This window comes from Mesocricetus auratus, unplaced genomic scaffold (assembly GCF_017639785.1).
Source record: "Mesocricetus auratus isolate SY011 unplaced genomic scaffold, BCM_Maur_2.0 Super-Scaffold_100008, whole genome shotgun sequence".
Taxonomy (NCBI): domain Eukaryota; kingdom Metazoa; phylum Chordata; class Mammalia; order Rodentia; family Cricetidae; genus Mesocricetus; species Mesocricetus auratus.
This window is the reverse complement of record NW_024429192.1, coordinates 65,565,109-65,591,314: the sequence shown is the minus strand read 5'-3', so window position 1 is coordinate 65,591,314 and position 26,206 is coordinate 65,565,109. Positions and strand designations below refer to the sequence as shown.

General features: G+C 41.3%; 1 protein-coding gene and 1 long non-coding RNA gene across 5 annotated transcripts in view; one reads left to right on the top strand and one right to left on the bottom strand.

Moving 5' to 3' along the window:
• Positions 1–26,206, top strand: part of LOC101828273 (LIM domain containing preferred translocation partner in lipoma) — a 583,098-nt gene that overhangs the window by 470,926 nt on the left and 85,966 nt on the right. For all 3 annotated transcript variants that reach the window (XM_040751025.1, XM_040751024.1, XM_040751023.1), the window contains one exon: positions 4,701–4,870. In XM_040751025.1, the coding sequence (XP_040606959.1) occupies positions 4,701–4,870 (170 nt within the window). The remainder of the gene's footprint in view (positions 1–4,700; positions 4,871–26,206) is intronic.
• Positions 1,652–18,182, bottom strand: LOC110341157. Of its 2 annotated transcripts, none has more exons than XR_005878981.1 (6): positions 17,785–18,182; positions 15,131–15,207; positions 6,373–6,475; positions 5,570–6,260; positions 2,818–3,096; positions 1,652–1,802 (listed from the first exon to the last, which is right to left on the bottom strand). It is a non-coding gene; the product is annotated as an uncharacterized LOC110341157 (long non-coding RNA). The 2 variants fall into 2 exon arrangements; XR_005878980.1 differs by lacking the exon at positions 17,785–18,182 and adding an exon at positions 15,406–16,032.

Sequence of the window (26,206 nt, the reverse complement as noted above, 5' to 3'; positions counted from 1 at the left end):
TCTCAAAAAGACAGATATTTCATGTTTTTTCCTTACTTGTGGGTCCTATATTTTACATATATGTATATTTATATATGCATAATCATAAACACAGCAAAATAGAAATAAAACTGTCTAGCTTGGCTGTCTTTGGGTTACTGTTGCTTTGATAAAATACATGACCAAAAGTAACTTGGGGAGGAAAGGGTTTATTCAGCTTACACTTCCGCATCACACTTCATCACTGAAGGAAGTCAGGACAGGATCTCACGTAGGGCAGGAACCTGGAGGTTCCTGGTGCAGAGACCATGGAGGGGTACTGTTTACTGACTTGTTCCTCATAGCTTTCTCAGCCTGATTTCTTATAGAACCCAGAACCACAGCCCAAGGGTGGCACCACCCACAGTGGGATGGGCCCTCCCCCATCAATCACTAATTAACAAAACGCTCCACTGCAGCATGTTTTTATGAAGGAATTTCTCTATCGAGGTCCCTTCCTTTCATACTATGACTTGTGACAAGTTGCCCAATAGCAAAGGGACTAACAAGAGGAGGGAAGGGCCAGAAAAGAAAGGGTAACAGAGTGTAAGGCCAAAGTCCTTAAACACTTTCTAGAAAATGCCCTTTGTAAGCAGTGATTATTAGGAAAGTATTGTTAAATAGAATTCTGTTTGCTAGTTATAAAGTAAACATGAACTCCAAGCATGAAAATGATTCTGAAAGCTCATAACCTGTACTTACTTAACCTGTTGGTTTTCCAAGTCCGTCACTCTCTACCACAGGTTTCAGAACAATGAGGAAGCCCTTGTAGTGTCCCCGGAGAAAGAGACCTGATTTACATAGTTTCATCAACATTAAGGAAGACACTACACATGGGAAAGAGGAGAGTGCACAGGACCCAAAGCTGGCCACAGGCAGTAATAATACATAAAAATCTTTTGGTATGTGTGTAGGCTCTCTGGTCCTCTGCCCTTCATTTGATTTGCTAAGCATTACTTAGAAGCTCTGTGTGCTGGCCCCTGTCAGAGATCTTGCTTCCTGTTGCCTAGTCAACTGTGTTTCCTTCATGCCCTGATGCCTTGAAGCCTGTCAACATTCCTCTGGCCTTACCTTTTAAAGCACTGAGGATTTTGTCTAAAAGATGGCCGTTAAGGTCATGTGTGCTTTTGCTGATGTCTAGAAGTTCCACTAGGGGCAAGGATACCCTCTGCTTGAATTGCTCGCCTTGCATTCTGAAAAGCCTCTCCAAGGAACAGTTTGTACATTTCTGTTCATGTAAAGGGGGAACTTTGGGGCACCTTTTCTCTGTTGCTGGTTTGTAGAGCTATTTTTAACTTCCGTTCTTTGCTGTATTTTTTCTGTGCCTGTGAATTGTAAGGTGCCAGACTGGCTGCCCTTGGAGCTGGTGTCCCTAATTTATCCCAAGAACAGGAAAAATACAGGGGGTAGCAGAACTGGTCATGTCTGGGTCCAGCACATTAGCCTGACCTACTCTGGAAGAATATTCCCCAGACATAAAGAGGGAATTGTTTCTGGGAATGCAGACCATCTGCTTTTGTGGCGAGCAGACAGAACCTTGTGCCATCACCAGGCAATACAGTGTTTTGCATCCAGGAAGCAATAGACATTCATCCTTTCTTTGGGAAAAAAAAACTGCAGTATTTTTCTGCCTTCCACCTCTACCTGTTAACATTCCGTTCTTTAAGGTCAAATTCAATTACCTATTTCCTCAGGAAACTCTTACGGAGCATTCTGTGATGCAATTTCCCTTGCATATTTCTATAGCACTTTTTCTTGCAGCATGCAGCACATGTTGTCATGGCCTGTTGGACATAGGACATTTCATAATCACTGTAGGAAGCACTGATGGGAACAAGTCCACTTCTTTGTGTCACACAAAAGCAGACTATAATACTGGACAAAGAGCAGACCCTTGGAGTGTCTGCTAAGTAGATTGGAAACCAAAACTTTCTTTCTGAAGCAGGCTTTTCCTGTAAGCTAGTGATTAAAGTTGTTCCAGACCCAGAGTAGCTGTCCAGCTCTGCAGATACCTTATAGGCTCAGGCTCTTTATTCTGCGTACTGTATTTTGAGCATTCATGGTCAAGGCCCATACAGCTACTTCTGCTGCCAAACCAGCCACCATAGCCTATTACATGATCCCATCCTTATTTTGGCAAACTATGTTTCTTAGATCCTATATACATCTCAGCATCCTATTTGACTTATAGAAAGGGAAAAATTAATACAGAAAAATGAGTGTATTGACTTATTTAATTTATGTTCTTAATAATTTCACATGGATTGATCTATTTGCCCCACCCTCAATGTGTTTTCTATAAGGAAATGTCATTTGTTGGCATGAAATTCTTTTTTTTTTTTTTTTTTTGGTTTTACGAGATAGGGTTTCTCTGTATTGTTTTGGAGGCTGTGGGTCCAGCCCGGCCTCGAACTCACAGAGATCCGCCTGCCTCAGCCTCCCGAGTGCTGGGATTAAAGGCGTGCACCACCACCGCCCGGTGGCATGAAATTCTTAAAGGTATAGCATCAATATTCAAACAGAGCATACTTAGTTTTGTAGTTAACCAGTAAAGTTTGGAGAAGGGGTATTGTTGTTTTCAGCATAATCACAAAAGTAGTGCCAAATGAAAAAATTTCTTAGTATAAATAGAAAAAGCACATGGGTTTAAAGAATCATTTCTAATTCTATGTCTAGTGCTAAGACATAAGTGTAAGGTAACTCTTAAATAGAAGTTTATTAAAAGCAACTACAAGCCATATTACAAATATCATAATTGTAATATAAAAGCTACAACACTGAAATGTCACAATTACATACCTGTAGCAGAGGCAGCTCATTTTGTGGGGGTGGGTTTCAGGACAGGGTTTCTCTGTGCCTTTGGAGGCTGTCCTGGAACTAGCTCTTGTAGACCAGACTGGTCTCGAACTCACAGAGATCTGCCTGCCTCTGCTTCCCGATTGCTGGAATTAAAGGTGTGCACCACCACTGCCCAGCAGCAGTCCATTTTTTAAAACTTGAACTCCTCCCAATGTTTGATTGATGATACTTCAAGTTTGTTTGTTTGTTTGTTTGTTTTTTTAAAGAAGTGCTTCAATCCTGCAACAGAATACAAAGGAATACTTCCAGGACCAAATGCAACCAGAGAGAAATATATTTACCTCTTCTTGCTGAAACATTTACCCCTCCCAGTTTTGAGTGTGAAGTGGCTGTCAGTCCAATGTGACGGGGTGTTGAAAGCTGCCTTCAGTGCGAAGTCACTCCATAATGCTCCATGACACCAGTTATGCACTGATATTCGTACAGAGCTCAGAACAGGCAATGCAGTCGTGGGATTGCAGTAGACACTCCTCAAGCAAGGCTGCCTGAGCATGAAATTAGTTAAACATTTTCTGAACTTTCCCCATCTTTAGAGTAAGAATGTTACTGTGTCCACATAGAGTGTCATGAATAGGAAATGAGTTGATACTATAGCTCCAAGAAAATGTCAGCCATCCACGAAGCTAGGTCTATGATTTTTGTGCAGAAGCCTGCAGGTACTTGTCAATATTCCTAGTTGCCTATGGCTACCTAATTGGGTCTTGTTTCTGCCTAGTAGACATGAGCTGAAAGGAGTGAAGGTGGCTGTGGCCCTCGAAATCCCAGGGTATTGAGATACAGAGCCTCTTGCTCAAAGTAATCCCACCTACCCCCTTCTTTATTTTTCTTCCTTGTGGTCTTGTTGTTTGAACTCATGGTCCTAGTGGATATTATGCAAATTCTCCATCACTGAACTACACCTAGTCCTAAAAATTTTTATCCTAAACTATATTCTATGACCGTTTAAAACTAAGTATGTGCTTTAAAATATAACCTGATAGACATATGTGTGTGACAGCTGTCTCAGTCAGTTTAAGAATGCTGTGGCTTTATAGAACACTAGGCAGACAATAAAATCTAGGGCTTCAAGGAATTCCCAATCCTATATTAAGTGGAAACATTAAGTGATGTTCAAACTAAGACCTAGAGGCGATTCTGACCAAACTCTAGTATCATAGATGAGACATGAGGGAATGAGATGAGACTTACTTCATGAGCTCCAGAAGTCAGAACTAGAATCATGGGGAGCAGTCAGTGTGGGGCTACATTAGTGACTCCACAGAAGAAAACCTAGCAGTCTCAGTGCTCTAGAGCTAGAGGTGAATACCTACCTTGTAATCTGCCCATCACTACAGAAGATTGACAACCAGGACTTGAAAAAGGAAATGAAGCGCACACACAAACTGATGGACAGACTCTCCAGGGACAAAAGGCTTGTCAGAAATGTTGTGTTCAGTTGCCTGCCTTTTAATCCCCACCTTCCCGAATTCCACACCTACATGAATGTGATTAGAGACAGTACCAGACCCAGCATCAAGCATGAGTTTTCCTCCATCACTCTCTCGGGAGCCTTAACTATCTTCTCAGTTGACTCAGGTAGACTCCTACTATGGACAGGGGAGACCATGGTAGACTTGCTAGTTAGTGTAGTAATGGTAGTAGGAACCATGGTGGGCTTGCGAGTTAGTGTAGTCATGGTAGTGGAGACCGGGGTAGGTTTGCTAGTTAATGTAGTAATGGCAATAGTGCTGTGTGTTACAGGATGAACCTGCTGTCTCTCTCATCTTGACTTCTTTGGGAGGATCTAGAAGTTCCTGTGTAACAAGCAACCCCTTATCTTCCAGGCCGCTGTGCTCGCTGTGGGGAAAACGTGATTGGGGAAGGGACAGGATGCACCGCCATGGATCAGGTCTTCCATGTGGATTGCTTCACCTGCATCGTCTGTAACAACAAACTCCGAGGACAGCCATTCTATGCCGTGGAGAAGAAGGCATACTGTGAGCCCTGCTACATTGTAAGTCCCCACATTGGGTCTGTCTCTGACCAAATACCAGTCACTCCATATAAATGTCAAATCTTTGAACTTCAAAAGATGTGTACATATGTAAATTGTTATACTTTTTTTTTCTATACAGTTAGCATTGGATGAGGTCAGAAAATTGTGTTGGGAGAGGGCTGCCTTTCAATTAGAGGTCTGCCAGAAATGTTGTCTGGCCTGTGGTTTTCAGTGTATATGTAGAAACAATATGCTCTCTGTGATGTATACAGAGGAAGGGTTCCTCATTAGCAGAGTCCTAACCCTCTTATTCAGTCGCATCCTGCATTTGAAGTCCCAGTACTTTGGGGAAGACTTAGCAGATAGCTGAATTTGTCAGTGGTCTTCCAGACTTCTGGACTGATTATCTCTGCAGTCCTTTTTACCTTCCCAATCCCCCAGGTTGTCTGTGATGTAGAGAAACACGTTGTTATAGAGTACCTTGAGGTAGCAATGGTTTTCTGTTTTAAAAGAACAAAGCTATTTTTGAAGAGCATAACTTAGTGACTGAAAATAAGTCACATTCTCTCATCATTTTCCATGGCTACTTAATCTGTTTAGCTACCTTCTGATAGAGTAGTTTGATGAATAAGAGAATTATTTCCTGTCCAAAGTAAATTCCTTTGCTTTCATGGTCTTGATCTATCTTCAGAACATATTCGTGAAAAAAAGTAGTACCTTTTCAAACCCACGAAACAGTCATGGTTGTCTCCTTTGCCAAGGCATTCCAACAGCAAAGAAACCTTGGGGATAAGGTATTGGGACTCAGAAACTTGCAGCTCTCCGGAGTCAAAGTTGTTGGTATTTCTGCCTCTGTTGGTGTAGGGTTATTATTGCTGTGGTGAAACTAAAAACAACTTGGGGAGGAAAGAGTTTATTTCAGCTTTTATTTCCAGGTAACAGTCCACCACTGAGGGGAGTCAGGGCAGGAACATGGAAGCAGGAGCTGCAGCAGAGGTCATGCTGCTTACTGGCTTGCTCCACATGGCTCACTCAGCCACCAGCCCAGGATGGCCCCACCCACAATGGGCTGGGCCCTCCCCCATCAACCTCTAAATAAGAAATGCCCTACAGGCTTGCCTACAGCCCAGTCTTATGGAGGCATTTTCTTAATTGAGGTCACCTCCTCTTCAGTGACTCTAGCTTGTATCAAGTTGACATAAAACTAGTCAGCACAGCTGGTAACATATCCTGGAAAATTGAGCTTATTGAAACACAAGGGTATATAGCCCAGAGCTCAGTTTTCCACAACTGAGGTTTTATATATTCATATAATACTGCTTTGTATCTCTTAGGTTCAGATTTTGTTTTCCTTCCAGGAGCAACTTAAACACATGTAGCATCATTGTGATGTCATCAGCTAATAGACCTGGGAGAGAAAGAGAAAAAAGAAAAGAAAAGAAACAATGTTAAGGCCACTTGCCTAGCTGCTGTCTTTAGAAGTAAGACTAGAGATACAGGAGAAAGTTGACTCCACTTACCATTTGACACAGAGCCAAGCCAGCGTTAGTCACATATCCTCCTGGTCCTGTGATTTGCCCAGTACTGATTGTATTTAGCTATTCAGACTGTAGATACCCTGTTCTGGAAGCAGCAGCATCCACGTAAGATAACATGTAGTCTGCAAAATGCATCTTAGGTTGTTCAGCTCAAGCACCACCCTTGGAAATCTTTGTTGAAAAGAGGAAGGCCTCTTATAATTCTGACCTGGTTTAAGTGGGCTGCATTTTCTAATGACTCAGGAGACCGGACCATTGTGAAATCGTTTTTGTTTTTGTTTTTGTTTTTTTTAGTGCTGCAAGTTTTGGCAGCCACATCAGCAAGCCCTGTAGAGTAATCTAGCACTCTTCTTACATGGAGCAGTTACTTTTTTATAGCTCCCATTTAGTCCCTTTTTGACTGTGTCTCTGACTGTTGCTATTGCAACAATGCTTTTGTGGAAGGCTTCTTCAGCTGTTTATTTTTATGCTTTCTAAGTCTTACGTACAATCCTGAGACTCAGTATACAGTATGCAATCAGATAACAGTATGCAGAGAACATGAGCTTGAAGTGGATTCAGTCAAAGCTTGGGCAAGTTAACTTGATCTTTCTAAGCCTTGATTTTCTCATCTATATAATGGAAATGATGGCACTATTTTCCCATAAGACTCCTGAAGATGGAATGAGGCAATCTTTGTAAGCACCATTGGTCTACTCAGGAAAAACTATTGAACAAAGATTTGTGCTTAACTATGATTAGATTTCGGGACTCAGACTCACTTGGCTCTAGGAAGCTGTTTTGCTTCTTGGATATACCCATCTTCCTTTTCTTTCCTGCTTGATGTTTGCTTTCCTAGGTGAGTAGCAAGGCTTCAATTGCATGTTTTTAATTGTTTTCTGTAGTGTGTCAACTCAGAATGCAGACTCTGTTGCAAGGATAAGCTATCTGAGATGATTTAGGATGCTGGAATTCTGCTCAGATTTTTAGTGTGGTATTGTAGCACTCTTCATGTGTATTTCACTTGTTTTCCATTTATTAACCCAATATGAATATATGTACAGTGCCTCTGTGGTGATTTTCACTTTTAGCCTCTAACTTGTTTAGGTTTACATTATGTTAATGAATTATATTTTAAAGCCAAATATATTTCCCAGTCTTTTGTCATAGCAATATGCTTAAAGAACATTGAGTGAAATATTTATATCCTTCAAGTTACTTAGGATATTTTTTAAAAAATTAGATTATCAGCTCAAATGTGATGTAATACTGAGGTCATTGGTTTTACCTTCCTACAGTCCTTGGTTTTGACCTAGAACTTATGACCTAGGTCATAGAGCTGTAGTGCCTAAGTTTTGTAGGTACTGGGATATACCACCACACCTATCACCTTAAAGTATTTCTTTAGAAAACTGTTTCAGGTTGAGAATAGCATTACAAACAGTATGTTCATATATTAAACCATGTGCTATTTCCTGTTAGAGAGATTTATTTAGATTCATTAGAGTCAACATAATAAGTACACTATGTCCTAGTTATTTTAATTGATGCTTGTATTGTCAGTAGTAAAGCCAATAGATCTTATAAAAGATTAGTTTTGATAATTCTTTAGTTTTGAATAAATAAACATTAAAATTAAGAACACTAAACTGTATTAGGAAATAAAATGATTTAAATAGAATCTATCTGTCTTGGTCCTAGCTCTCTGATTAGATCTCGGGTACATCATTTCCTTTCCTATTACCAGAGTGCTCTTTTTTGTGAAGTTAGATATTAATTCCTTAATGTCCTAGATAAGGAATGAGCAAGTGTGTTACTTTTTAGTATCATGAAACTATTAGCTGTAAAAGGGATAGATCTGATGAGTGACCATATCATTGTAATATGACAGAGAATCTGTAGCACACAACGGGGCATGTCTTAGCTGCTGTTGCTATAGAAATGTTGAAAGTAATTGGCGTCATAGGAGGAATGTAAGGACACATGAAGAGATCGGTGCTTTGCTTACAGCCATTTGTGTCTTTGGGTATGAAGGGCATCAAAAAGGCCTCCTGCTTACTCCTGAGCATAAGTGTAACAAAGGAACAGTTGTTTTCTTCTTGCCATTGCACAGGAGTCTGGGCCTAGGGACAAACACAGTAGAAATTCTCGGCCACAGTCTGTTTATGAAACGGTGATCCAGGATCCTCCACTGGCAGAGTGGCTGCAAAGGTGGGACCATGTTTTTGTTAGAGTTGAAATCCTCGTGGCTAGCAAGACCTCTGGAAGTAGCAAGCCAGTCTCTCAGAGCCTGACACATTAATGATCTCTACATTAACAGACTCTTGCTCACTTGTACAACTAAATGGCTAAGTTAAAGCCATGTAAATTTTCAACTCCATTCAGAGGTAGCTTTTATACCTCTGCAGGAAAGCTGGCTTTTATGTACTCAAGTTCCTTCTCACACAATGTTTTAAAAGCAGTTAGAACCAAGGCCGTATGTGGGCGTTGGAAAAGGAACCAAAGAGTTGGGATGGAATCTGAAAAATGCACATGAACATCCCTCTTCCCCAATCGCCCACCTCTGCTCTCATCACCATGATGTGTCTCCTTCTGCCTCCCTTCATCTCTGACTGCATGTACCACCCACACACTAAAACACATTCATTCCTGGTGTCTTATTGTCACCCTACTAGCACTCTCCAATAACAAGAAAAATGGTTCAAGAATGAGAAATATTTTTAAAACACTCTCCTGTGAAGTTTGACCACACACACCCTAGGTGTTATATCCCCCATTCCTGAGCTTCTAATATGGCGTGCCATGCCTGTTGGAACTTTGATAGGCAAGGGAATATTATTAGACCCTATCACAAACGAGGCTTTGATGTGACCATAGTAAAAGACAAAGAGAAAAAGCTATGATCCCCAGTCTTTCCTTGAGTTTTCACAAATCTCTTTCCTCATAATGCCTGGAATCTCAATATAAAAAATGCTTTTATGCTTAGAGTTAAATTTAGTCAGTGGCAAGTAGCATCTTCCCAACAGGATACTTTTGCTTTTTAGTATTCTTATTTTGTCTGTTATCTTCAACAGAGCCTTGGAGATATCTCTAGTTGCTTTTACTGTCACTTCCAGTAGCGAGAAACTGGGCTCAAAAGCTCATATAAACTCACAGAAACTGAAGCAGCATGCACAGGGTCCACATGGGTCCGCACCAGGTCCTTTGCAATGATAGTATGACTTCTAGTCTAATGTTTTTATTGGATTCCTGAATGTGCAAACTAGTGGGTCCCTGATTTCTGTGCCTTCTTTGGGGCTGTTCTTCTGTTGCTATGTCTTGTGCTACCTCAATGTGATAGTTTTATCTTATATTATTTTGTCATTTTTAAAAAGTTGAATGCATGCATGCATGCATGAATGATTGAATGAATACCTAACCACTAGGGTCAAGGTTATCAACTGAACTGTCATTTATACTTACTGGGAGAGGGAAAGATTGTTTTTCAGTAGAGTGACAAGGAATATATTAACCACTCTGGGACATGTTCCAGAATAGTTTACCAACATGTAATGGATTCCAAATTGTGTGTGTGTGTGTGTGTGTGTGTGTGTGTGTGTGTGTGTGTGTGTGTGTGTGTGTGTTTATTTGGTTGCAGCTTGTTTTGTTTTTCTTTGGGGGAGGTATTTTATTTGGTTTCCTGTTTCGGATGGGATTGTTAATGTATTGGACTTTTGTTTGTTTTGGGGGAAAAGAACTTAGAGTTTTAAAGCTGGTAAGATAAAGAAGAGGAGAGGATCTAGAAAGACTTGAGGAAGGTGAAGAGTACGATCAAAATATGTTTAACTTTAAAAATTGTTTTCAAAAACTAAAAATGTATTTAGAAAAGGAAAGGCAAGGAATTTTTCTCAAAAAAAAAAGGAAGAAATAGGAAGAAAAAAGAAAAAAAAGGAACAAAACTGAGGGTCAAAAAGACCCTCTCTCTCAGTTCCAGGGCATGTAATGTTAGAGGTAGAACTTGGCCTTCGGTTCCTATGTTCCAGTCTTTCTATCTGACATATGTCACTGACAAGTTGTTAGTGCTGAGATCTCTCCCCCTGACTGCTTTCATGGTGGTGTTACTCTTGTTTTGTTTTGTTTTTGTTTAGATTTAATTCAAGCTGGATTTGAGAGACATATATACTTCATCTCATTTTTTAGGAATTGTAAAGAAATGTGGATATCAGAATTGTCTTTTTTAATGTTAGCCCTTGTTTTAGAAAAATACCCTTTTAATATGCTCATTAGAAAAAGAAAAATATCAGATCCTTCCATGTAATGTCTGCACTCTACTGAATGTCCATCCATCTTGTGCCTCGATGCCTGTGTGAATGGACTTAACTATGGAGCTATAACAGCCCTGGTGTGGCTATACCCACACCAAATGCTTCCAGCTCACATCTGACTAGCCACTTGCTTTGTTATATAACAGTATATCATAGTTTGCCTTTTACAGAAATAATCTCTTAAATATTCCATGGGCAGTCAAGAAGAATATATACCCTTTCTGAAAGTGACTCTAGGAAATATTCCATTAGATAAACACATTAATGAAAACATAGCATGAAGGAGGTCAAGATCAAATGAAAGTGTAGTTAAGTATCGAGCCAGGAAAATAACTTACTGGTTGATGAGTTCAAGGCCAGCCTGGCCTACTTAATGAGTTCCAGGACAGCCAGAGCTGCAGAGAAACCCTGACTCAAAAAAAAAAAAAAGTAATGGGTATAGAAGTGTGCTCAATGGTAGTTCACTTCTTTAGCATGTGCAAGGCCCTAACTTAGGGGAGAAAGAATAAAAAAATAGAGAAATGGACAAAGATACATTAATAAGTTAGTATTAAATTATAGTATTTTCAAAAGAATATTTTTCAGAGTCAAATGTCAGTACCCCATAATGCAAACAGCAAAGTACAATTCAGGAGAAAGCTATCAGATTAACCAAAGGACATGTTGTTAGTGGTAAGCATCTCATATCCTAGTGAGGAACAGCCCCTGGTCCTCCTGTTAATATTCCTACGCTGAAATATAGAACACACAATGCTCGTGAAAGTTGAAGTGAAATGCTGATGTCTATTTTTTAGAAAACATGTCTTTCAGTGTTTGATCAAATTACATGAGTTAGCTAATATCATTAATAAGACTAAATCAAAATTCATTAATTTATATAATAAATCATATTTAGAGAATATTTAGAAAATATTTATTATATTAAAATCTAAAAGGAAGCCACAAGCTACACAGTTTAGTCCTATATCTTGGGAGGTGTAGCAGGCATGTTGCAAGTTCATGGCCAGTATTGATTACATAGGGAGACCCTGTCAAAAAGCAACAGGAAAATGTAAAAGGAAATGATAGATAAATCCAGCAGTTGGATAGCAAAGATAACAGACAGTAAAGCATCAAGTTATTTTTCTCTCATCAGCTGCCTAAAGAAAGGAGGCATTTATGGGAAATTGTTGATAATTGAGAAAATGCTAGAAATTTTAGAATTTTAAGTGGTTTGCTTTTGAAAAGGGAAAATAATTAGTCCAGGTATGGTAGCTTTAGACACACATACTATATAACAATGAGTTCTAGGTCAGCCGAGGCTAGAAGAGACTCTGTCTCAGGGGTGGGGGAGAGGAGGAAGAGGAAGGGAGAAAGAGCACAAAAAAAATGAGCGTGGTAGCAATCCAGACAGAGGGAAAAAACAAAGTTACAAAATGTGAGGATGAAAAAGAAGCTGTCAACCTCAGTATAGAAACCACCTTCCTGTTGTTGTTGGCGGTTTTTCTTTCCCCGCAAAGTCCCGCTGCAACTTCCAACCCCAAATGAACACACAAAGACTTCTATTAATTGTTAAACTGTTGGCTGATGGCTAGGGCTTCTTATTGGCTAGCTCTGCCTTAATTATTAACACATTTCTATAAATCTATACATTTCTATGTGGTTTTGGCTTACCGGAGACTGCCTGAACCTGTTACTTCTTTGGCAGCTACATGTCATCTGTTTTTGGTGGGCTCCCTCTGCCTACCTTTCCCAGGATTCTCCTTGTCCCCTAGCCCCACCTGTCTCCTGCCTCATTGGCCAAATAGTGTTTTATTCATCAACCAATAAGAGAAACATATATATACAGAAAAACATCCCCCATCATCCTGTCTCTCCACTGAACCCGGGATGTTTCACTGTAACTCTAAGCAAAATTCTTAAACTCTAGTCAACTTTTTCAATTATATCATTTGGCTGGAGATCTATTTCAGATGGTAAGCCCTTGTCTAACATGCACAAAACCCTGAGTTCAATACTAGTACTCTATAAAACAAGTGTGCTAACACACACCTGTAATCCCATCTGGAGAAGTGACGTCAGGGAGATTTGGAGTTCAAGGCCAGCCTAGGATGGAAGAGACCCTGTCCCTCAAAAACTTATATGTTTCATAGAAGATAAACTTTCTCTGAAAATCTAAATATGTCAGAAGAAACTCAAATAACCCCATCAATGTGGATGAAAGTCAAAGCTGCTACCTGAGGAAAAGCAAGAAAATGTCACTAACAGGATTTTTCATATCTTCAAAGAACAAATAACGCCTACAGTGTTTCCACCCTGAGAGCCTTCCAAGAAAAAAGCTTCTGTAATCACTTTATGAAGTCGTATAAGACTGGCATAATGCTGATGGCAGAACCTAACTTAACCTTCCCCAAGGAGAAATCACTATGCTAATGTAAGTGAACACATACAGAAATCCTAAAAGAAGTTTTGAGTTGAATACTACATTGTTGGGATGGTAAATTAAATGCCACATAATAAAATTTCTAAGTTATTTGATGAATGCAATGTTTGGACAATATTAAGGACCTTTAAAATACTTTGTCAAACTCATATAGCAAATAGGGAAGAAAAGTAAATATGATTGTAGTTATATCAATAGATACTTTTCACTGAAATGATACTTCATAAAATTTTGTTACAAGTTCTTTTCGTTTAAGATTTACTTATTAGTGTGTGTGTGTGTGTGTGTGTGTGTGTGTGTGTGTGTGTGTTGTGTGTGCCATGGGTATACAGTGCTGGTGATTCTAGAAGAGAGCATCATATGCTGGTGGTTGTGAGCCCCCTGTTGTGTGTGCCAGGGACTCTGCAAACACTTTCAACAGCTGAGCCATCACTCTAGCATGTCACATTTTCTTTTTCAAACAAAAGCAACCATCCCAACTTAAAGCAAGCTCTAAGTAGAATAAGGAGATTTGATTAGTTGATAAGGCTTACCATGGCCAGCCTTCCTGCCCCTGGATCTAGGAATGTGCAGGACCCTCTCTTATATTCACATCCTTTTTAACATGCCAGCTTTTGATGTGGAGATTGGAAAACAAAGCAAAAGCTAAATGCATACTTGTATGTGTATATAGTTCTTTTTTCGTGTTATTTTTAGTATTTCTGACACTTATATAATGAATAGTATAAAAATCCATGTACCTGTTACCGGATTTAAGAAAACAATTGTTTGAAATACATTGGATTCTTCGATCTGACCACATTCTCTCAAACTAGCTGCTGTTTTAAACTTCCTTTTGTCATTATCCATGAGTTTCTAATACACATCTCTAACAATATGTAGTGTTGTTTACATGCTGTGTTTCATAATTTTCAAATATAGAACACAAATATTTACAGACAGTGTTAGGCTATAAAACATGATTAAATCTAAAGTAGTAGAGCAAGGCTCAGAAAGCTGACAAGATAAAAGTTTCCAGCATGAGAAATAACCCTTACACAGAAGCCATAAGAAAAACTGAGCAGCTAGATGAAATTATGTAAGGAAGGAGTGCCATAAGTGTGTGGGAATGAATTGAAGGTGCTTCAGAGCATGCTGTCATTTGTAGGTTTCCCTGAGAGTCACCCATTCTTAGCCAGCAGCAGCATGCCCACTCTGTGACCGTTATACTGTCCTTTGCTAATGACACATGGCTCTGTCCCCCACCTCAGTGGATCTTGGTTTCTGCTCACATCACGAATTCCCACAGCCTCTAAGGCAGCTGAGGTACAGACCTCTTAGTTGATTGCCCAGAGCAGCAGGAAGTCCTAGTGGAATATTACATTTTCCTGCTAAGTCCTATCCCAAAACATCTAACTTTGTTTTAAGGGCCAGAAGGAACCTTAATTCAGTAATGTCATTTTATGGCCAAAGAAAGCTAAAAGGTAGAGAAAGTTTGCTGATTTGCCTGAGTTCACAGGGTTTGTTAATGGCGGAAGCAAGAATGGAAACCCCAAGCTTTGGTGGTGCCTTCAGAGAACGTTTCTCTTTGGGAGGGACGGAATGTGTGTGACTGTGGGTGCAGAGAGATCCCTGGGAAAAGTAGGGCTCGGCTGACACAGTGATCCAGGACAGCATTTGCTTTAGTTCTGACCAGAATGAAGGCTCTCGTATTTCCAGGTTCAGTGCCTCTGAAACGTTATGCTAGAACCTTCCTGCTGCCCTAGTTTGTTTACTTTTAAATGAAGCATGAACTCACCACCCAGTGTTTGGCAGAGTTTGGATGAATGTCAGCATCAAGCCACTGCAATAATGGTTTAAGATTATTTAATCCCATTACTTATACACTTCATTAGGCTGAGTGAATTGTTGGCTGTGGTTCAATAAACTTCCTACTTTAAAGATAAAGGATGTAAGGAGAATAGAAAAGGAGCCCATTTATTCCTTGTTTTCTTTCGCATTTATCTTATGGCTCTTAATGGATAAAAGAACAACAATTAGCCATCTACCAGCATACCGTCTGTGCTCCTGAAGTCCTCTGAACTGGTCAGCACCACCAGAAAAAAAAACAAAAGTGTCCATAGGTTAGATTTCCTACAAGAAGAAAAAGAAAAAGGCGGGCTTAGAGGTGGAAAGGACCATGCAATTAAACCTGAAAATAAGTTCCAGAGTCCTCGGTCATATGGTCTTTTACTTGGGGAAATCACAACCATCCCGACCAGTTACCATCCAGTATCTCCTTGGTTTCTTTCGCTTTGGTTTCTGAACATCTGAAAGGAAATTTTGTCTTACCTCACATGGTCATGTGGTCAAGTGAGCATTCAGAGAGGAGGGGATAAGCTAGAATCAGTAAAGGTTTGTCGAGTAGTGGTGGGTAATCCACCAGGCCAGAGCCCAAGGCACACACCAGGCCTTCTGAAGGGGTTTTGCCTTGCTGGAATCTGCAGCTCACAGTCTCTGGAACACTGTTGGACTCTGCTGGTCTCAAAGTTCAGGGAGTCGGAGTGTGGCAGGCCCCGAGATTTCAAAAGCTTGATTTCCTCAGCAATTGTCGCCTGCTTTCAGTCACTGGCAATCTTCATTAAACACATAATTCTAGACCCTGGAAGTTCCTACACAGGACAGGAACTTAGCACCTTTTATAAGGCCTCTGAGGGGTGGGGCTGGCCTGCAGCTTGTCTGCAAATGGAGGTCTGAGGTGCACTCTACTCCTCCGCCTGAGTAAGAAGGGACCCCCAAAATCTTCCTTCTCCTCTCCTCCTTGATAACACCTGCTCCGGATGGCCTCTCTGGAACATTGCAGTCTGAAGTCCCTCTGCCCCGGTGCCCAGGCTTCTGCTCCCTTGTGCTCTTTGCATCTTTGTCCTTCAAATATCTGAATTAGCCAGCTGTGAAAAACAGGCTTGGACAAGACTTCAGGTTTTTGTTGTTTTTCCTGGGCTTTTGTTTTAGTTTCGTTTTGTTTGAGAGGTGGTGGGAAGAGAGGGAGGGAGGGAGGGAGGGAAAGAAAGAATGTGAACATGAAATTGGGTGGGTAGGGAAGTAAGAAAGATCTGGGAGGAATTGGGAGGAGGGAACAGAATAGATCACAATCTATGACATGAAAAAAACTACATCAAAATTTTAAAAACTTCTTTGGAAGTTCTCCAACTAGGTGTGGCTTTTCTTATAGATAAGATATCTTTTCCCCACCAATTGCATAAGGCTGAACCTTGCTACAACTGGTAATAAAAATTCTCATTTCTTGACATAGTCTTTGGTGATGTGAACCCTTGAAGAGTCTATAAAAGTAGTGAGGTCCCCTGTGACTGTTTCTTTTTAGTTGTTTCGTTTGGTTGTTTGTTTGGTTGGTTGGTTGGTTGGTCGGTTGGTTTGGTGGTTGGTTGGGTGGTTGCTTTCTGTTTGTTTTCAGTGTTTATCACAGTCCGTGAGCCTATGGTTGTTCTGAGAGGGAGGGAAACTGGAAGATGACCTGCTTCATGCCAAGGTTTCCCCACAGGTTTGCCTTATCTGTTGTTTGCTTGCCCTTTGCAGCACTGGGACTTGAGACTCTCAGAGAAATTTAAGGGAGCAGGAAACTTGGCAACTGCAGCTTATAAGCAGAGTCACCTCTGAAACGTAAATATAAAAGATTCAGAGGAAAGACGTGAGAGCGAAGCCAGCTGTCTAGTCTACAGCTCTCAAGGTCAAGCACACAGATGTATCCCACACAGGAGAGTTGTCAGGGAGTTTGATCAGAAATTCTCCTCTGTTCTGAATGTGACAAGCTAACATCTCCCACAGCCAGGTTCAACTAAATAAGCAAACTATAAAAGAGTCCATTGTTAATTAACTTCTAGGACCTCTTTAGCATAAGCCTAATGGCTGATGCGGTTGTTACTGCAAAGCAGGTTCCCCTTTCACCATCTTACAAGGATGTCATATGTGGGAAATAAGATGGCTAACAGGGGAAATCTTCTTGGGATATCTCAAATGGATGAATGGCTCTCCCTGACCCAACTGACTTCGTGAAAGTCTTAAGTGCATACATATGTTTAGTGACATTTTCAGTTATGTTTTTAAGTAAATACCTTCTATACAGGCGACTCTACCCTTAACCTTCAGGGATGGCTGAAGTGATTCAGATGGATACAGTGTACAGATATATCAGTTGAAATGAAACTGAACCCTCTAGGAGATACCTATCTTAGACAATAAATGTTGAAAAGTAAATCTTTATACTTCTTCTAATTTATTCAAATGACCTAAAAATATAAAACATAATATAAAACATAACATATCCAAATAGTTTTCCACCAAGTAGAATGTACTGAGTGTATTTTGGCTCAAAGGGAGGAACAACAGAAGAATGGACGTCTTGTGGGTGAATTCAGCCAGCAGCTCTTCCTGGAGGAAGCTGCCTGTAGAGTCAGGTGTCCTCTCTTATCTTCTCCTTTTTTACCCTCTGGAGAAAAATGGGAACTGTTCTTACTCTTTTTTTACAGGCAACAGAATCAAAGCATAACGTAATTAATACCCCTTTGGAATTAGGGCAGAGGTGCCAGAGTCTAAATCTTACTCTGTCCCTTGCTTTAAGTAATCTCCTGTAAACAGACCACCAGACATTAGATAGGACCTTTCTTTGTCAGCAAGAATCTGTGTCAGCTTTCCGATTCTACTTCCATTACCTACCTGTGTTTCAAGAATCTTCCTGATGGGCTTCTGGCTGATGTACGCGCTCCCTCTGTGTCTCCGGAGTGGCTGTCCATGCCTCACCTCTTTTAATCAGTGCTGTACCGTCATAGAGCTACATAGAACAAGCTTGCTTCTCAATTTCCTTTGTGTCTTTCTTCTCTGCGAAATCCCAAACTACTACTGGTATCCAGGATAGTACCCAAAACAGTACCTCCCACCCTATAGAGTACTTAGTACGTTGATTTTTTTAACAGTTATAGCAAAACAAACAAAAGCACATCAACATAACTAACTAAATGTCATAACTCAGGGGCTTTGACAGCAGAATGCATTGTTTCCCATAGCTCTGGAAGCCTACACTAGGAAACTGTATGAGGAAGTTGGTGAGCACTCCCTCCTGGTTTGTGTAAAATCTTCTCACCTGCCCTCATATGTGGGGTGAGTGCTATTGAGCATGCTCTCCAGAGCACTGCATGATTTTGAAGGCTATGGAGCCTTTAGAGAAGGCAGGCCCTGACGTTTACCTCCAGTGAATCTTTAAATGCTAAACCCACCCATGGTTGTGTACTAGTTCTGTCTGCTTCCTGGGGTGCTGCCAAAGCACCTTCAGACTACCAGACAGAAACAACCCTCGCCAGGCATTCCCTGCTGCTATAATGGACTGAAACCATAAGCCCAAACAGACCTCCCCTTCAGTTGCCCCTGTCAGGTGTGCTGGTCATAGGCCTGTAGGGAGAGATCTCAAGTACATGCAGCACCGACCACGCCCAAACAGGCGTGGCCACTGGTATGTGGGGGAAGGCAGAGATAAAGGGCAAGGAAGGAGGGGTCACTTTCTCTCTTGGGGTTCCGGTTGAGGTTGGAGACCAGCAGAATGCTGACCTCAGTTCTCGGCTTTTCACACAAGTGATTTCTCCCTAATAAAATAACATACGACATCCCTATCCCGTGTAATCTTCCTCATCCTAGGCCCATGGGAAATAACTGATCCACATGAACAGAGAATGCATAGCATTAACTGAACCCTTTGACTTTAGGTTGACGGATGCTTTATCAGTACTGTGGTGGGGTAGAAAGAAGAGCCCTACCTTCCTAGTAATAAAAGCAGAGTGATCACCTCACAGGTGCTTACTGAGAATCCTCTTGCCTAGACTTTAAACACCCCATGGGAATACTATTGATACTTAAGATATTGTGTTGCTGCTGCATTTTCCTTTCCGTAGATATTTTCACTTGCTAGATCTTATCATATTTTGAAGAAAACAAGGAAGACATTGTTAGAGAATTACTGCACAGTGCTATTAAATTGTTGAGAAATTGGCACTGTCAGGAGGAAGCCAAGCTGGCCTGAGTCTGGATGGACAGTGCCTGCTGGCTGTTTCAGCAAAGTTGGCTGGCATGATGTGTTCCCCCTTAAAGTGAGTCTTATGGAATTAACGCCTCATGCATACATCAACAAACTTTGCCAATTTGCCATTGTAATTAAGGGGTAGCAGATTAAGCATTGCTATAAAGTTCAATTATAACAGGATGAAGAAGGTTGCTTGTGACTCATACTACTAGAGTTTCCTCAAGGTTGTTACAGTCCTTATAGAGCAAGCCACAGGGTGGGATGGGGTGACTTTACTCTGAAGGGAAGGGTCATTTAAACTAGTGAATTTAACTGAAAGGAGAATTAAACTTCCATTGCAAGTTTTGAACTAAAGAGTGAACTGGACACCAGCCGTGACAGACACAGGATGAGCCCTGGACTCCTCTGAGAATGCAAAACCCAACAGACTTGGCTGTGCTCCAAAGGGGCACTTGAATTCTGAGAAGGGTCAGACAAGTGCAATGTATGGCAAAGCTATCTGATGTAGGCTTGAGAGACTCAGGCCCTGCCGAGTGATCAGAGAAAAGTACACACCCTACCCTGAGGCCGGGGGAAAGCTGACCAGCTTCAAAGGACTCCCCGAAGAACTGCTTATGACCATTTGACCTGGGCCTAGAAAGCCAGTTTATTATCCAATATTTTCAATAAATAATAACTGGTTTCCCAATTACTGTTGGATAGTACTACATATAGAGGAGAAAAAGTTTCTTTTTAGTCGCTAAATGATAATTGTGTCTATGAGATAAACTGACAGTTGATGGATGGACAGTAAAAAGCCAAGTTTAACTATGTAGGAATATCACCGGATGGAAAGTGACTACTCAGAGAAACTTCCCTACCCTTCTCTTTTGAGGGGGAAAAAGGAACTCTAAAAAGAATAGGAGTTAGCCTGTGATTGTCTGTGGGGCTCTGTCAATCTCCAGTATCTGTTCCTTTGATAGTATTTATATTCTGAGGAATAGGGGCTAGCCTGTGGTTGTCTGTGGAGCCCTCTTGACCTCTGGTCTCCGTTCCTTTGATAGTATTTATATTCTGTGGAATAGGGGCTAGCCTGTGGTTGTCTGTAGAGCCCTCTTGACCTCCGGTCTCTGTTCCTTTGATAGTGTTTATTTTATCTGGTTAATGAGATTCCCAGGGAAGCAACTCATGGCAGTTGTCTTCCTTTTGAGCTTACTAAAATAAATAAACCAGAAAAGGACTGACCTGTGCTTTGGAGAGAAGGAAAAGAGTTCACTGTGGTCTTGAAGCATCCAGTCTTTTTCAACTCGAAGTCCGCAGCATATCAAACCCGAGGCCCAATCCTGGCAGCTTCTTCTCAATCTGTGTCAATTATATACCCTTTTAAACCCATAACACCTGTACCAATTGTTTAGCATAATAACATCTTACACTTAAATGCTTGGGCACAAAGAACTTTCATAGTTGTTTTTCATTTGATCTGCACAGCAATCCCATAAGGCAGATGTTTTCTAGGACAGATGAGTGAGAAGTAAGGCTCCAAGAAAGGACCCCAGATAGCTAATCACTGGGAGTGTTCTTTGATGTTCATTGTCTGTCTGAGGCCACTTTTCTCGTCTTTGTAGCCTGGTTGTCTGCCTAAGTGGCCCAATCCCTTGAAGCCCATAATGCATACTTACTAAGCATCCTTTGTACTTTAGATTTTTGATGGAAATTGTAAAAGAAACAGCAGTCCTTGAGAAATGTGTGATTTTTAGGCAATCAAATGCATGGTAGAAATTTAAATTCCATGCCATGTGACTGTAAACTGTCTTCAGAGCTGGCCAGTGGGCAGGGGTATGGAAGATGGTGATGGAATGAGTGTTGCAGTTTATCTAAGCAGGACAGAGTCTGCCAAGTGTACCCTCTGTGGCCATGGCCTTTGTCTATGTGTTGCCTGGGGCTGCCTGCACAGGCCTTAACCTCTGCTGGCATTCCTTTCACTGTCCATGGTGACACTGGTGCTTTTCCCACTCCAACTCACATCGCTGCAGAGATTTTCTCTTGACCCTTAGGCATAGCAGAGTTTAATTTAGAAATCTGGGTTAACGCTTTGACATCATTTATAAGGAGTATAAGTAACCTTAATAGTTTCTAAATATTAACTTACTCAAGCCACTGATAACTGTTTTAACCAGCTAACACCCAAACGTGTTTTGCAGTTTAAAGTATTATATTTTTAGGGACTCTTTGTTAGGTTAGTGAATTATTACTACCACTGGGTACAGTTAACACATCATAATAGCCTTTAATCAACCTAAACCATCTAATTATTGCCAAATATCTCATCGTTATTATTTCATTGATACTGGAAGTGGTGTCACACATTCCAAAGCTCCACATGAAAGGATGGATTTCTTTTTGGTTTTTACGAGACAGGGTTTCTCTGTATTGTTTTGGAGGCTGTTGGTCCAGCCTGGCCTCGAACTCACAGAGATCCGCCTGCCTCTGCCTCCTGAGTGCTGGGATTAAAGGCGTGTGCCACCACCGCCCAGCAAAAGGATGGATTTCAATAGCATTTGGTGACTAAGAACATCTCTGTCACCTGCCTGAGGGGTAAATCTTTCCTTAAGGGAAGCCGTGATTGATTTTGTCAAGTACACAGTGTTGGAATTCTACCAAAGGAAGACCACATTGGAGCTCACTTATTTGGTCATATAGAACTATTAGGATGTTCCATAGCTCATTTTTTTTTCTTTTTTTTTGTAATGTTTTTATTTAAATTAGAAACATGAATGCTTCACATGTCAGTCCCAGCTCCCTCTCCCATCCCTCCTCCCTTGTTCCTCCACCAGTCCCCCAGCCCCCACCCAATCCCCACAGCATTCCCCATGGAGGGTGAGGCTCTCCTTGCGGGGATCTCTAAAATCTGTCATTTCATCCAGGGCAGGACCTAGGCCCTTTCCCATGTGGAATGGGCTCCCAAAGCTCATTCATAAACCATGGTAAACTGATATACTACCCAAGGCCCTAGTGATTTCTGTGGCCTCCTCACTGAGACTACATTCATGGAGTCTGGATCAGTCAGTCCCCTGTTGGCCTCTCAGGCATCAGTCTGGGATTCAAGAGCTTCCCGTTATCCGGTCAGCTGTCTTTGTGGTTTTCATCATTATGGTCTTGATGCCTTTGCTCATCATTCCTCCATCTCTGTCACTAGGTTCCAGGAGTTCAGTTCAGTGGTTAGCTGTGGGTATCTGTCTCTGCTTCCATCAGTCAGTGGATGAAGGTTCTAGGATGTCATATAAGGTAGTCATCAACCTTACCATCAAGGAGGGTCATTTAATGTAGTCTCTCCACTATTGCTTAGTTTGCCAGTTGGTATTATCCTTGTAGATCTCTAGAGATCTCACTAGTGTCAGCTCTCTCCTCAAGCCTATAATGACTCAATCTATTATAGTATCTCTCATCCTGCTCTCCTCTATTCTTACCCTGACTCAACCTTCCTGCTTCCCCATGTCTTCTTCTACCCTGGTCTTATCCCCCTCTCATTTTCCTGGCTCCCTCTTCCCTCCCCCAATGTTCCCAATCTGCTCAGGAGATCTTGCCTAGTTCCACTTCTCTGATGTATCATGCATCTCTCTTGGGAACCTCCCTGTTTCCCAGACTCACTGGCACTGGGATTGTAAGCTGACACTCCCCTGATCCATATCTAAAATCCATTTGTGAGTGAGTACATACCATGTTTGTCTTTTTGTGTCTGGGTTAACTCACTCAGGATGGTTTCCTCTAGTGCCATCCATTTGCCTGCAAATTTCAAGATTCCATTGTTTTTTTCTGCTGAGTAGTACTCCATTGTGTAAATGTACCACATTTTCTCTATCCACTCTTCAGTTGTGGGGCATCTAGGTTGCTTCTAGGATCTAGCTATTACATATAATGCTGCTTCCATAGCTCATTTCTATACTTATCCATTTGTAGAACTCTTTCTAGCAGTCTTCTTGAGCACATATTCTCAGAAGCATTAATGGCAAGGTGAAGGTCTTTGCATCTGAAGAAATTGCAGAGTGCGATGGATCAATTCCACTTCCCATTAGATATCACTGAAGTGTTGTCTAGCAGAAGTCACCTACTAAACTCAGTCCCAGCATTTGTGCAAATGTGCACGATCAAGTGGATGATAAATGAGTAAAATAGGTTGCATTAGCAACTGCCAAGGCACACATCCCTGTGCACATACAGACACAAGAGCACATGCATGATAAAGCCAAGCACACTGGGAAACAAAGTTATATCTTCCTTAAGGGGATCTAAAAATTAGCTTCACACAAAACAAGTTTTTTTAGAAAAAGTATATGCAAATTTATAAACAGACACTACAGTACTAATTTATCAACCGAGCAACAGTTTAAGTGGGACAAGAAAAAAGGGAACTGTAATTTAAATGTTTTTAGTATGGTACTTGTGAGAGTGTGTGTGTGTATGTGTGCGTGTATGTGTGTGTAGGGATGTATTGAATTTGAGAGTAATTTATGGAAAGTGCTGCTACCATGGTATTTCAAATGCTCCACAATTTGAATTTAAACTACTCAATGGGATCATTAAGATTATTATGCATGTTTTCCAAAGAGTTTCAAATGACAATTTTTAAAAAATGGATGCCCTTTAAAAACCGAAGAATGTTATTGCACTTATAGAGATTCATGCAGTTTGAAGTAATTGCCACCGCCCCTTCTGAGCAAGTACCTGATGATAAGTGTTCAAAAGATGGGGGTGTTAGAGAAGTGCCAAGCTGCAGACACATCCGTTGATAAGCAAAAATGGATTATGAAGCAGACTTATGGACAAAGACTTATTTCATTTAGAAAATGTGACAGCAGAAAATTGGGGAGGGATATAGTGCTCATGAATTAATGCCAGGTTCAAGCACAGAGTATGTGCCAGCAGAGACTCACTGAGTGAGCATGAAAAGATTGCTTCAAACTTACCACTGCTGCCATTTGCTCCCCTTTGTGTGGGTACGTCACCTTCAGTGTTTGCCTGCTACCAAGTGAAAAATATACAAAGGTAGGAAGGATATGTTTGCATTTTTCAGAAACTAAGATGATCTGTTTGCTTGTTTGAGGCAGTAAATTAGCTATTATGATTAAAAAGATCATTGTAATTCTGATAATAGGAACTATGCTAGTTCTTTTGTTGTCTGGGTTGTGAGTTGTTGAGACAAGTTCTCAATATGTAGCTCAGGCAGGTCTGGAACTCACTGCTGTATCCCAGTAGCCCAAATTGGCCTTGAACTTGTAGAGAACATACTCTACCAGGAATATAAAGGAACACATTCGTTCCATTCCATACTGTTAAAAATCTATTGAATTTACAAACAACATCAATTTCCTGGGCTGCAATTTACAAAGTAGTCCCAATTTCCCATGATAGCTAGCAGTTGGCAAACACTGTTCTTTTATTCCAATCATAATTACTAATATTAACTCCCTGATCACACATTACACTTCCCACGGTAATTATATGTATATTTGTAGGTTACAGAATGACTACTAAAAGGTTAAAGAGGCTGCTGAGTTCAAAAAAATGTCTTGTTGGGAGCAGAGGTGGAAGGCTGATACAGATGCAAAGAGAGTCCGGGCTACTGGGGAATCCAGTTGAGGAGTTAGGGAAGGTTAAGCTGAGCAGTAGAGTCAAGTTGAGCCATGGAGCACAGTTCCCCAAGGTGTGCGTGGTCTCCAGGCAAAGCACAGAACTGATTCCAGGACAATTGGAGGAACTTACACTGACGGTTCTAACAAACCAGTCAGGTGGTTTGGACCCTGATGAGCTGAAGCCTCCCGGTGTCCCCAGTCAGTAGTTCTCAGTCTGTGGGTCCTTGGGGCACACACTGGGTGGTAGTCCAGTGACAAGGCAGTGAGTAGAGTTATCGTGTCCCAATATAGGTGATGTTCTCCACTTTCCAGGGTCCAGGTGGGAGGGCTGTGTCCTTCCTTGGCCTGCAACACTCACTAAGTTCTCAGGCCTGCGCCCATGGGTTCATGAGCTCACCGTGTACTTTGGTAAGTCTACGTGTTACCTTTAGACCTGTAGGAGTAAGTTATTTAGTCAGCTTGGGCCTCGTGGGCGGTGCTGGACTTGTGGTGTTTACATGCACAGCACGGTGCAGGGTCATCTTCCTCTACATGTGCAAACAAAAGTGAGCCAAGTGCTGCTCTGGAAAAATGGAATCACCCAGGGGAAGTCCAGCCGGAAGTCACTATTTTACGTAATGCAGGAGAACAGACCCAACTATATCTGATCTCTACCCCTCATGACCCCGTCCCTTTCCAAAGTGCCGGGATTGCAGCCATCCCACTGTGGCTCTTAAGCCACCACTTTGCTTCATTGAACTCTCTAAAAGCTATAGTCACTTCTTTTGGGGGACAGAAATCTATGTTCTTCGACCTCTTTCTGTCCTTATGTCCTCAGAAAAGACAGTCATCTTCTACTGGGCCATCTGAAGTTCTTGAATCCATCTGAGTCTTCATGTGTTCTGTCTAAGTTATGGTTCTGTCATCACTTCCTGTCTGTCAGGCTCTCACAGGATCACCATTTCTGCGGCTAAAGTTTGTGGAGTGCTTGGCCAGCCTGCTGGGAAGCCAGGTTTTGGTTCCTCCCTCACCTTCCCAGCACTGTGGCAGCACATAATCCTATAATCCCAGTATTTGGGAGGTACAGGCAGAGGAATGAGACATTCCAGGTCATCTTCAGCTACGTAGTGAGCTCAAGACCAGTTTGGCACACACGTGACCCTTTAAAGTTGAAAGAAAATCTTATAACTCATCTCCTAATTCAAGTGGAATAAAAGGAGGTTGGCGTGCTTTTAAGCAGAAGTGAAATGGAAGGGATGGCGTTTATCACCTTCTAACTTACATCAAAGTGTGTGTTCTGTCGCCTTCAAGCAGTAACTTAATTCTTTACCTTTTCCACTTGGATGTAGGTGGTGTTCATTATTTCTCGGGTTAAAGGCCAGCAGTGACGTCAGTGCTGTCCAACCTGCACTTGAGGCTGGTGAGAGCATGGAACCACTTTTATTCAATGATAGGACATGAGGAAACTGAGGCTGAGAGG